A 13698-nucleotide genomic window follows, 5' to 3' on the forward strand; every position below is an offset into this window, starting at 1 on the left:
CTGAAATTTGAATTCAACACAAAAGAAAATCTGGCTTAATGAGGAACGGGGAACCACTGTTGTAAAAGTCAATCTGATTCACTAATGCCCTTAATGGAAGGAAATCCGTCATCCTTACCTGTTCTGGCCTACATGTCACTTCAGACCCACGGTGGTGACTCTTAGCTACTGTCCAGGTAATTAGAGATGGATAATGAATGCTGATCTGACCAGTGCAATGACAAGGAAAAACTTTAAAAAGATTTTCCCAGAAAATTAAATGGGTAGTTTATAAGTTTGATATAGTTTTATTTCTATGAACTGAGAAAGGAATAGATTTAATGAACTCGAAAGGCATTTTAAAAATCCTATACTTTTATACACGAGAAAGTGTCAAAGGTGCTTCTTGGTCAGGCACCATGGCCATTTTGAACTGTATGTGCCCATATAACTGGACACAGGATAAAATTATTTAGGAGTTTTAATGCCTTGTGGCAGCGATGAAATAAAATACAAGCTAGCTGGTATTTCTGGAGCATGTTGCATTTGCAATTTGTATGAGATGTCAGCTTCCAAAAAAATATTTTATACTTTAAGTTCCTTTTGTGGCTCGTGTTAAGACGTTAGGATTTTAGGATACATTCACAGCAGAGGTAGTGGAGGAAGGGTTCGGAAAACCCTGCTTGATGGCTACGCATTACCTTGATTCAAATTACACAAACTTGTTGGTTAAACCGGATTCATACTGCAAGCAGTTAGTTTTGGAATGCAAGACTGCATTGTGAAAAATCAGAGTTTGTAAACACGTGGAAGAAACAAAAAGTAAAGAAGGGCCATTTATTTGATGCTCACGGATTGACGAAGCCGTAGATCCCCCATGTAGAAAGTGCGATAGTCCATCTTCTGTATCACTTGAACTGGCCATACTATTTCTCATTTTCATCATTGAAAGTTGGGAACAAAGACTGGGCTGTCGCTCAAACTTTTTGGCAGTCTGCAATGAAAAGGAAACTGGATTTTCAGAAATAAGATAAACAGAACATTGTTTTCAATATCGGTTAATTACTTTGAATGGCCAGATAGTAAACTGTTCAAGGAGCCTTACTCAATACTCAGTTGCTATTATGGAATTTGGCTCTTGTCTCTAAAATAGAAGTACATTTCCAATTCCATTTAAGACAATATTTTAAACTTCATTCTGGAAAGGCCCTGCTTTATATATTTTAAGACTGTTGGGTAACTCTGAAATAATTTCATTTCAGTTAAAACAACATCATGCCTCTAAAGCAATGCTGATGATCCCATTGTGACCTTGTATACACCTAAAGAATTCTTGGAAACCGGAAATCTCACACAAGTCGAACTGCAGATACTTGGTAGAGACAGCGGACTGAGATGGCCTCTGTGTCACAACTCAACGTACGTATGAATATACATACGTATGAGATAGCTCTTTACTAAAAATAACTGTGCAATACACCAACTGTTCACCAAGATACTCCCTTTTTATGCAGTAGGCCAAATTATTTCCCTTCCTTCTCAAGAGAAAAAAAAATCAATGCACAGAAAGCACGAGTTCAAATGTGGATGTTATGTTTCACCATTAAAGGGTGCACTTCCCACTTTAAGAGAGGATGATTTGCTTTCTTCCATTGTCAAATAGTAATTATAGGTTACATTTGTGTCCAGGTCTGTTGATGAGGGTGGTCTATAAAGTCCTCCTATATTAAGTTTTGTTTTTGTTTTTGTTTGGATTAGCTATGTGTGAACTGCGTCAAGTCTGCTCTGGATACTGACACCAAGTATGTCACACTGCACCACCCATCTCCCTCTAAATTGAAATTGGATAACACAGTGGAGGCAATGACACAGTATGTTTTACAGCTATTGTCAGGGATATTAAATTCAAGTGAGCCATATTAAAAATAGTAGCTGAGCTTTACAATAAGCGAACTAACCTTGCAGAAGTCTCAGTAGACTCGTCTGTTACTAGAAAGTCCAATTTAAATCTCAAAGTATGGAGTGAAGCATTCCTTTAAAACAACAACATTTTGGAAGAAGAGGGGAGGGAGGTGAGGGGTCCAAAATACATAATATCCAGTGAATACAACATGATAAACCAGTAATTGTGCATTACACAAGGCTGTAGAAGTGTATGTTTATTGGAAATGTAACTTTGCTCAAAGTGTAACCACAACATGTAAACCTTCTGCACAGTTATATGGGAGAGCAAAAGCAGGTCAGAGAAAATGCTGGGCCACCATTCCTAAAGTAAACTTGCCACTGATTTATAACAGGACAAAGAAAATTGCCGAGCTTTTTGTTTAAAAGATCATGCAACAGTATTGCAATATGCAAGGCAGCACACTCTCATTGATCACATAGTCATGAGTCTCTACGCTTACACAGTTTTTTTAACAGACATTTTTAAAAAGTTCACTTATGGGATGTGGCTATCATTGGCTAGGCCAGCATTTATCCCTAACTGCAGTTAAGAGTCAATTACAGTATATTGCTGTGGGTCTGGACTCACATGTAGGCCAGCAGTTTCCTTCCCTACAGAACATTAGTGAACCAGATGGGTTTTTAACAATGGTTACATAGTCAGCATTAGTCTCTTAACTTAAGATATGTATTGAATTCAAATTCCACCATCTGCTATGGTGAGAGTTTAACCCAGGTCCCCAGAATATTACTTGGGTCTCTATATTAATAGTATAGCCATTATATTAATGGGCTATTGCCTTCCCTTAACTTACTTCATTCCATAATGTACCAGTTTGGTCCCCGCTGTTTTCCTCCCTCCCTGCCAGCAGGCTAAAGTTCCACCTATACCATCAACTCTGCAACATCGGCCTTTTCCAACAAAATGGATTCAAAGTCAAGCCTGTTTCATATGTACGTACACACACACACTCTCTCTCTCTCTCTCTCAAGGGAGTTATTAAACAGTGATTACATAAGGGGATCTTGGCCAATTTTGTCAAACTCAAGGCCAAGAACTAAGTCCAATTACAGTCCTCTGCTGCCCTTTGGTGAAATCAGATAATTGAACTTAGACGCAGTATCATTCCTCGGACTCTGTGGTCTGTATGACTTACTAATGGTGTCATTGCTCTGAAAGTAAAAATGAGGCTGGAGTGGAAGAACACATGGATTAAAACAAGACATTTTTCCTACCACCCAAATTTTAAGCATGGTCCATAGCTTTTCCAATTTTTCTATCAACCTTTGAGGTGACAAATTCACAATAGCCATTACACGGTTATTAACTCTTCCTTTATCATTTTTTTAAGGATTTGTATATCCGATTGGATTGGTAAAGAACTAATAGTAATCTCCGGTTCCTTGCTGGGTTTTACCAAATTAATTACAGAACGAAGGATACAGAAAAGAAATAAGTTTCTTACTCAAGACTTGTGTGCTTATCTTTTAAAATCTGCTTGCAAAAGATTATTTAATTAAAGCATTCAGACAGAAACAGATAATGAAGATTGGCCTGAAACACTGTGGTGATGTTTCACATTCAATTCCATTCCAAAAAAAAATGTTTTGAGAATAGCGTAACATTCGTTCAGCATGGAGTTACTTGTATAACCACTATAGCTTGCACAGAATCACTGAAATGATATAGCACAGAAGGAACAGCAGCTCTATCTTACTTCTATTAGAGATCATATCAGCAATAGCACAGTAAAATAATTCACAACACCTTGCCCCTCAATTGTGACAGGAATCTGTTTTTATTATGCAATAACTTGTGAGTTAATTCGGCACTACTTATAACAAAATAGCACAGAGGTGTACAAGACTTAAGATTTAGTCTCAACAATCACCCAACATCTTTAAATTTTCCTTCCTCTAAAAAAAGGGTTACAGATTACTTGAACCATTCAAAATAATTACAGCCTTATTACCCGTTCCTAAATACTCTGCGTAAACAAAATGCATGGGTGACATTATGCCATCAAATAGTTTACAGTGTCCATCAGGTTTGTATGTGCAAAGCAACTTAAGATAATAAGCAAGCACTAAAATAACAGCTCAATAGTAACTGCATGCTGTATCGAATGAAACACAACATAATATATCTGCAGAATAAATTACCCAGAAATATTTCAATTTGCATACCACTTTAATTAAAGGATTAATTGTCTATTAAAATATTCAGTCAGCCTCAATAATCAATGCCCCAAATACTCTTTTTTGAAAATTGTGTTTTAACACTTTTCTGTCCCTTAGAATTGAATACAGACAGTTTAACTTTAACTCAACAAGCTTACACACTGGTCAAAGATTAGAGCTTTGAATAAAAATATTTTTTGACAAACCATATCTGTTTAGAAACTCACCACCGACACTATTATGTGACATTATGTCTACATTTAATGTAACAGGAATTGAAAGCATCCACGTTGTGAATGATCTGATTAATTTTGTGAACAACTCACAAGAAGTTTTATTTTCTCCTTAGAAGATAACAAAAAATACATTGCAAGTCCATTTCAACATCAGGCTGTTAAATAAGTCTGGAGTTAGGTTACAGGGGCTCAACTGGTTAACGAATCACCCATTTTAGCATTAACTCTTATGATTCACTGGGTCCCACATTTGGTCAATGGTTTTGATGAGTACTTCGCCAGCGAAGTGTCCTAGTTTGTAATAATCTAATTTTAGGGAGGATAGAAAGATAGCTAGGATTCGGATTCCCAATTGCTGTCTATCGACCCATGCTGGAATGTGTGGGCACTGGGTGACAACAGGAACTGACTATGGCATGATAGAACAGCCTACTACCACTTAATATTCCAACGCACATGTGAAGAATAATCTAATATCCGATAACGCTCTCTGACCATACCCAACTTGGATTTGCTACTTCGAGAGATTAGGGTTTTAAAGAAAAATTGGAAACTAAACACCTCGGTTAATATAAAGGTTAAAAATAATCACATAATAAATTAAATAAAAGTTCTTTTAAAATCACATCACAGTCCATTCATTAAGTGTTTATACTGTACACAGTTTGTTATACATATTTAAGATCAAATAAATATTTTTAACAAAATTAAATAGCTGTTTTTGAAAGGAATTTTTATTCTTCAGGCACATTTTTCATGCAAAATATTTTAAAACTTGGCAAATTTTAATGCAAATTTCTAATTCCTTTTGGATATTTACATAATATTTAGCTTCAGGCATGCAAGATTATTACCTACTTTGTCATTTAGTGTGGGGTCATTCAAAGAATACAGCTTGTTTGTGATATCTTTGCCAATTAGATACTTAAAGACTTCATGAAGAAATGATTCTGTCTCCAAGAAGAAAGTTAGCCTCTCTCTGGACCAGCACAAAAACTTGCAGTTCTCTTCAGCCACAATAGTTACCTGAAGAGAAAAAAATACCATTGTGACACATTCCAAGGCACTACAAGGAGTAAAACTATCTGGATCTTGAATTAAAATGTTATGCATATATTGCTTCAGTCCCAATGAATGGCAATAATTCAATCTACCAATTATGAAGTTCTATGGGTCACCCCTCTACTAATTATTATTTAAAGCCATTACATCTTTATATCATTATTGCCATTATGAGTGTGGAGTTTGCATGTTCTCCCTGTGTTTGTGTGGGTTTCCTCCAGGTGCTTCAGCTTCCTCCCATAGTCTAAAGATGTGCAACGTAGGTGGATTGACCATGCTAAATTGTGCATTGTGTTCAGGGATGTATAGGAAAGGTGGATTGGCCACAGCAAACATTATGTTACAAGAATAGGATGGGGGACCGGGGATGCTCTGGATGGGATGCTTTTCAGAGGGTCGATTGAACTCGATGGCCGAATGGTTTCATTCTGTGCTGTAGGCTTTGAGGAAATCCCAAGGCAGGCAAGCTGATCAGATTTATTTTCCTTTAAAACTATGACAATTCGGTGTGTTTTGACAAGCATTGGAAAGGTTCTGCCTGGGAATGTACTGTGGAGTGCCACAGCAAGAATTCCAACTGATTGATTTCCACTGTGCAGAGTTACTGACTACATCTGCTCCACTGTGGGTGGTGTCAGGGGGAGACCAGGATCCCCTTCATAGAAACACAAAATAAAAATCCATTCTGACTAGCATCCAATTCCAAAGCAATGAATTCCTGGGATCAGGTTGAGATTTAGTTTTCTCTTTGATAAGAACAGCAGTCAACCTATTCAGATGTCAGATATTGGTACACAATTCTTTAAATGATGAACACCATGTATGTGCCCTAACATTTAAAATTAAGATATTTGAAATTTATCAAAAATCAGGACAAAACTATTTAGGTTTAATTTACTTAGCAGAGGTCCAATAGGCCATAGTATCATCAGTTAACTCAATGACCTCCCTCCTTCATCATCAGAGAGGGCTGGGATGTTCACTGATGGTTCACAATGTTCAGCTCATTCACAATTCCTCAGATACTGATTTGGAGATGCCAGTGTTGGACTGGGGTGTACAAAGTTAAAAATTGCATAACAATAGGTTATAGTCCAACAGGTTTATTTGGAAGCACCAGTTTTCGGAGCGTGCTCCTTCAGCAGGTGGTTGTGGAGTACAAGATCGTAGGACAAAAATTATAGCAAAAGTTTGCAGTGTGATGTAACTGCAATTATATATTGAAAAGGACCTGGATTGTTTAAGTCTCTCATCATTTGGAATGGGCATGTTGGTTTCAATTCTTTCATATGCAAATCCCAGAACCTCCTTAAAGTTACATTCTCAAGTGAGCTTTAACAATAGGTGCCATGTTGACCCAGATAATGCATTGAAGGTGTGAGGTGCTCCAATGTTCAGACTGATTCTAATCTTAAAAAGGGATTTACAGACTCCTACGTGGATCAATGCAGTTTTTGAGCAAAATAAAATGTAATAATTGCAAGTCCAAATTCACCCCACAAACTTATATGGGTGTGTGTGCATGTGGATGTGCAAGCGCGGGGGAGGGTGAGAGAGAGTGTGCGTATGTTATAGTGTGAGTATGAGTGTAAAGGGGTATAAGTCTGTGAGAGGGTGAGTGTGTCCGATGTGACAGTGTCCAATGTGACAGTGGGGTCACCTGCAGTGTGACATGAACCCAAAAAATAAATGAACCCAAGGTCCGGGGAGGAGCGTATCAGCTAAGTGAGGCAGAAACTGGGCAGATGGAAGCTACGGTCGCTCTCCACGGGAAAAAACCTGGTCATCAGGTGTGAGGCACTATCATTGCTGTTATACGTAACACAGGTCTGGCCTATTCCCAGACCCTGTGCCGCTGCAGTCACCCGGGCCATCTTCCAATTTATATGAAGGTCAAAGATGGACCGGGTCCGAAGGTACTCGATGTATAAAGATCTGGGCAACGGGGGAAAAAACACACCTAATGCCACCCTCACCCTGATGGCCAACTTTGTGTGTGGCTGCATCAAGTTGGGCGTGGATCCCCGGTACTCAAACACCAAGTGTCACTACGTACTGAGGTTCTACCTGTCTCCAGTGTTGCGAAGGATGGGCCTGGCCTCGCTGCCGCGGAACGCTCCGAGTAGTTGGACCATTCCGTATCACCTGCCCTTCGTGGAGAAGTTTATGAAGAAAAACACCTTTGACCACAAGTCCATCAGGAAGTGGTCAGCATTCCCGAGCAGCGCCGTGACGCGGGACTCCGTGCTCTATGGTCTGTTCCCCGGGAAGCACACCGAGACAAACATCAACTGTACCTGGAGGATCATCAACTCGGTGAAGGACGCTCTCTGGGCGGTCCGAAACCTGTTGATCTTCCAGCTGAAGGAGTTGACCCCGACTGAGTGTTGCAGATTGGCGCATTCCAAGGTCCAGGACTACATGTCGAGGGATGCGCTGAAGCTTGGGGCAGCTGCCACCAAGGCGTGGTGGGGAAAGACCACTGTGTAACATCTGCTTGCCTAAGAAGAACAGGGGGCCCACGCAGTCATTTGGGCTCCGCTGACGCCTCAGCTAAATATATGGATATATGATTGATAAATGTACAGACCTGTCTATATGAATGATAAATTCTGATCTCTGTATGCAAATGACCAACTGTATGTATGGCATGATCAACTGTACAGACCATCAAATTATTTTATGAATAAAGCATATTTTTGAAGTAAAAAAAAAATGAACCCAAGGTCCTGGTTGAAGCCATCCCCATGGGTACTGAACTTGGCTATCAGCCTCTGCTCAGCCACTTTACGTTTTTGCCTGTTCTGAAGTCCGCCTTGGAAGATGGTCACCTGAAGGTCCGAGGTCAAATGTCCCGGACCGTTGAAGCGATCTCCGACTGGGAGAAAACACTCCCGCATGCTCAAACCGTCAGGGAATGTATAAATGCCAGATTCATCAGCCGTTCACACAAGGTAGAGCAAAACATCATCCGATCACAATGCAATGCCATCCATGCTTTCAAAACCAATCACAACATTGTCATCAAACTAGCAGATAAAGGAGGAACGATTGTCATTCAAAATAGAACAGAAGTGCAAGGAAGTGTACCGACAACTGAACAACCAGGAATACCACAGGCAACTACCGGCCGATCTGACCAAATAGCACACCCGTGTACTAAACCCATTGATCAGGACTTTGGATCCGTTCAAAGTCTGTGAGAAGATTTGTAGCTCGGGTGCTCGTTGTTGTGGTTCTGTTCGCCAAGCTGGGAATTTGTGTTGCAGATGTTTCGTCCCCTGTCTAGGTGACATCCTCAGTGCTTGGGAGCCTCATGTTAAGTGCTTCTGTGATTTTTCCTCCGGCATTTGTAGTGGTTTGTCTCTGCCGCTTCCGGTTGTCAGTTCCAGCTGTCCGCTGCAGTGGTCGGTATATTGGGTCCAGATCGCAATAAGCACATCGACCTGGACCCAATATACTGAGCACTGCAGCGGACAGCTGGAACTGACAACCGGAAGCGGCAGATTCAAACCAGTATAAATGCTGGAGGAAAAAATCACAGAAGCGCTTCACAGGAGGCTCCCAAGCACTGAGGATGTCACCTAGACAGGGGACGAAACATCTGCAACACAAATTCCCACTTTGGATCCGTCTTTCAAATTGCCTACACACCCTCATCCCACGTACTTCTCGCGTAGGTGACTTCAACTGCCTTCCGAAGACACACAAAGCCAATACACCAGGATATCCCATCATATCAGGCAATGGGACCCTGTATGAGAACCTCTCGGGCTATGTTGAAGGTATCTTGAAGCTCATTGCACAGGGGACCCCCAGCTTCTGTCGCGACACTACAGATTTCTTACAGAAACTCAGCACCCACGGACCAGTCAAACTGAGAACATTCCACGTCACAATGGCTGTTTCAGCACTCTACACCAGCATTCCCCACAGTGACGGCATCACAGCAATAGCCTCAGTACTAAACCCCAACAACTGCCAATCTCCAAACACCATCCTGTAACTCATTAGCTTTATTCTCGATCACAACATTTTCACCTTCGACCAGCTGTTCTTCATCCAGACACACGGAACAGCCATGGGGATCACATTTGCACCCCAATATGCCAACATTTTCATGTACAGGTTTGAACAAGACTTCTTCTCTATGCAGGACCTCCAATCAGATATATTGATTACATTTTCTTCCTCTGGACCCATGGCAAGGAGTCACTGAAACAACTAAACAGTGGTATCAAGAGTTTCATCCCACCATCAAACTCATCATACACTACTCTCTAGTATCTGTCTCATTCTTGGATATATCCATCTCCATCAAGGATGGGCACATCAGCACCTCACTTTACCGCAAACCCACTGATAACTTCACGATGCTACACTCCTCCAGCTTCCACCCAAAACATATTAAAACAGCCATTTCCTACCGACAAGCCCAACAAATGATCTGTTCAGAGGAGGAGGAATGTGACGGGCACACGGAAGTACTCAGGGATGCCCTCATAAAAATGGGGTAAAATGCTCAACTCATCAACCGCCAGTTCCGACATGCCACAGCGAGAAACCGTAATGACCTCCTCAGGAGACAGACACGAGCTGCAACTGACAGGGTACCCTTCACTGTCCAGTACTTCCTAGGAGCCAAATAAAACTATGCCATGTTCTTCACAGCCTGCAACATATTATCAATGAGGATGAGCACCTCGCCAAGACCTTCCCCACACCTCCACTTCTTGCCTTTAAAAAACCACCAAACCTCAAACAGATCACTGCTCGAAGCAAACTGCCCGGCTTTCAGGACAACACCATACAACCTTGCCATGGCAGATGCTGCAAGACATGTCAGCGTGTCAACATGGATACAACCATTACATGTGGGGACATCTCCCACCGTGTACATGGCAGGTACTCACCTGACTCAACCAACATTGTCTATCTCATACGCTGCAGGCAAGGATGCCCTGACACTTGGTACATTGGTGAGACCAACCAGAGGCTACAGCAATAGATGAATGGGCACCGCACAACAATCAACAGACAGGAGTGTTCCCTCCCAGTCGAAGAACACTTCAGCAGTTCAGAACATGCAACCTCGGACCTTCGGGTAACCCTCCTCCAAGGTGGACATCAGGACAGGCAAGTGGCCAAATAGAAGCTGATAGCCAAGTTCGGTACCCATGGGGATGGCCTCAACCGGGATCTTAGGTTCATGTCACACTACAGGTGACCATAGACCCATACACTCATGCAGACCCTCTCTCATATGCTCACACATACACGCACACATGCACCCTCTCACAGATTTATACCCCTTTACACTACACAATAATATACACACACACTCTCTCACACACCACCACCCCCGCGCACACAGCCCCCATGCGCGCGCGCGCGCACACACAAGTTTGGGGTGTGAATTTGTACTTGCTGAATCACATTATATTTTGCTCAAAAATTTCACTAATCCATGTAAGATTCTGTTAATCCCTTTTTTAGACTAGAATCAGTCTGAACATTGGAGCACAGACAGCGTCACGCAGGGTACCTCACGCAGGGTACCTCACACCTTCAATGTATTATCTGGGCCAACATGGCACCTATTGTTAAAGCTTACTTGAGAATGTAACTTTAAGGAAGTTCTGAGATTTGCATATGAAAGAACTGAAACCATCAGTGTGGGCGGCACGGTGGCACAGTGGTTAGCACTGCTGCCTCACAGCGCCAGAGACCTGGGTTCAATTCCCGCCTCAGGCAACTGACTGTGTGGAGTTTGCACATTCTCCCTGTGTCTGCGTGGGTTTCCTCCGGATGCTCCAGTTTCCTCCCACGGTCCAAAGATGTGCAGGTCAGGTGAATTGGCCATGCTAAACTGCCCGTAGTGTTAGGTAAAGGGTAGATGAAGGGGTATGGGTGGGTTGCGCTTCAGCGGGGCGGTGTGGACTTGTTGGGCCGAAGGGCCTGTTTCCACACTAAGTAATCTAATCTAATCAACATACCCATTCTAAAAGATGAGAGACTTAAACAATCCAGGTCCTTTTCAATATATACATCACGCTGTAAACATTTGCTATAACTTTTGTGTCCTACGATCTTATACTCGGTTATAGTCCAACAGGTTTAACTGGAAGCACTAGCTTTCAGAGCGCTGCTCCTTCATCAGGTGGTTGACAACACTGGCATCTCCAAATCGATCTTATGCTCCACAACCACCTGGTGAAGGAACGGTGCTCCGAAAGCTAATGCTTCCAAATAAACCTGCTGGACTATAACCTGGTGTTGTGTGATTTTTAGCTCAGAAACTGAAGCATTCTATATCCAAATGTCAGCTGACAAGTGACAAGAAACATTTGCACCACATAAGTGTGAAGCAAAAATCATCCAACCATCACAAACAGAAATTCAATGCAATTACCATCATGGAATTCCCCAATATCAATATCCAAGGAGAGACCAGAAACAGAACTGGCAAGCCATATAAATACAGTGGCTACAAAAGCAGGTCAGGGGCTAGGAATCCTGTATTAAGTAATTCACCTCCTGACTCCTGACTGTGCAGAAGGCTCAAGTCGGGAATGTGATAGGTTACTTCCCTCTTGTTTGGATGAGCGCAGTTCCAACAATGCTCAAGAAACTTGACACCACAAAACAGCCTGATATACTGGCACCAAGTACACACAAACATTTACTCTCTCCACCACCACTGCACAGCAGTAACAATGTGTACCATCTACAAGACGCACTACAGAAATTCATCACGGTTCTGTAGGCAGTACCTTTCAAACTCCATGCTACTGCTATCTAGAAGAAGGGCAGCAGATACACGGAAACAGCTTCACTCGCAGATTTCCCTCCAAATCACTCATATCCAGACTTGGAAATATAGTACTGTTCCTTCACTGTTACTGGGTCGAGATGAAGGAACTGAGGGTATTCTGGATAATTTGTAGATGATACAAGGATAGGCAGAGGGACAGGTAGCATTGAAGAGGCTGGGAGGCTGCAGAAGGATTTGGACAGGTTAGGAGAGTGGGCAAAGAAGTGGCAGATGAAATACAACCAGGGAAAGTGTGAGGTCATGCACTTTGGTAGGAAGAATAGAGGCATAGACAATTTACTAAATGGGGAGACAATTCAGAAGTCTGAAGTGCAAAGAGATTTGGGAGTTCGCGTCCAGGATTCTCTCAAGGTAAACTCATAGGTTGAGCTAGTAGTTAGGAAGGCAAATGCAATGATGGCATTTATTGTGAGGACTTGAATATAAAAGCAGGAATGTACTTCTGAGGCTCTATTAGACTCTGTTCAGGCAACATTTAGAATATTGTGTGAAGTTTTGGGCCCTATATCTCAGGAACGATGTACTGGCCCTGGAACGTTTTCAGAAGAGATTCATGAGAATGGTCTCAGGAATGAACAGCTTAACAAACGAATAACGTTTGAGGAGCCTGGCTCTATACTTGATGGAGTTTAAAAGGATGAGGAGGTATCTAATTGAAACTTACAGAATACTGAATGGACTGGAGAGAGTAAATGTTGGGAAGATGTTTCCATTGGTAGGAGAGACTAGGACCTGAGGGCACAGTAAAAGAAAGATCTTTAGAACAGAGATAAGAAACTTCTTCAGCCAGAGGGTGGTGAATGTATGGTATTCACTGTCACAGAAGATTATGGAGCCAGGTCATTGAGTATATTTAAGATGGAAATAGATAGCTTCTTGGTTGTAAAGGGGATCATGGATTACAGGGAGAAAGCAGGAGAATGGGGATGAGAAACTTATCAACCATGATTGAATGGTGAATCAGACTCGATGGGCTGAATGGCCTAATTTCAGCTCCTGTGTCTTATGGGTCAAAATCCTCAAAAACTTTCCTCAACTCACTTGTGGCCTATCTACACCAAATGGACTTTAGTAGTTCATTAAGGAAGCTCACCACCACCATCACCCTGACAACTTGGAATGAAAATATCCAGTGCCCTTGTCGTTAATTCAGGAAATGCAAGCCTTAATAAAATAAAACATATTGGTTTTGTAACCACAAAATAACCTTGTACGGACACTTTACTCATTAAAAGTGATGGGTCTCTTTAAACTGGATGTATATTTTGTTGTGTAAAACGAAAGCACAGTTTAGTTTTGGAGAAGGCAAAGGAAAGGGATGTGGCAGTGGTAATTATAAAGCCACCAGAAAGCAAGTTGTTAATTCTGGAAGATAACAGGAGAAGATTTTAATCCAGTAAATTTATACGGAACATCCACAAACCAATGTAGAACATAGCTCCTCTGCTTCTAGTATTCTCA

At 41.7% G+C, this 13698-nt stretch overlaps 1 protein-coding gene across 3 annotated transcripts in view; it reads right to left on the bottom strand.

The window, feature by feature from the left end:
* bves (blood vessel epicardial substance) overlaps window positions 1–13698 on the bottom strand; it is a 33115-nt gene that overhangs the window by 4593 nt on the left and 14824 nt on the right. For 2 of the 3 annotated variants that reach the window (XM_043687030.1, XM_043687031.1), the window contains exons 6-7: window positions 5199–5366; window positions 832–973 (exon numbers count right to left, since the gene is read on the bottom strand). In XM_043687030.1, coding sequence (XP_043542965.1) covers window positions 832–973; window positions 5199–5366 — 310 coding nt within the window. The remainder of the gene's footprint in view (window positions 1–831; window positions 974–5198; window positions 5367–13698) is intronic. The other variant, XM_043687032.1, reaches the window with a different exon arrangement.

The sequence above is a fragment of the Chiloscyllium plagiosum genome, chromosome 3 (assembly GCF_004010195.1).
Source record: "Chiloscyllium plagiosum isolate BGI_BamShark_2017 chromosome 3, ASM401019v2, whole genome shotgun sequence".
Taxonomy (NCBI): domain Eukaryota; kingdom Metazoa; phylum Chordata; class Chondrichthyes; order Orectolobiformes; family Hemiscylliidae; genus Chiloscyllium; species Chiloscyllium plagiosum.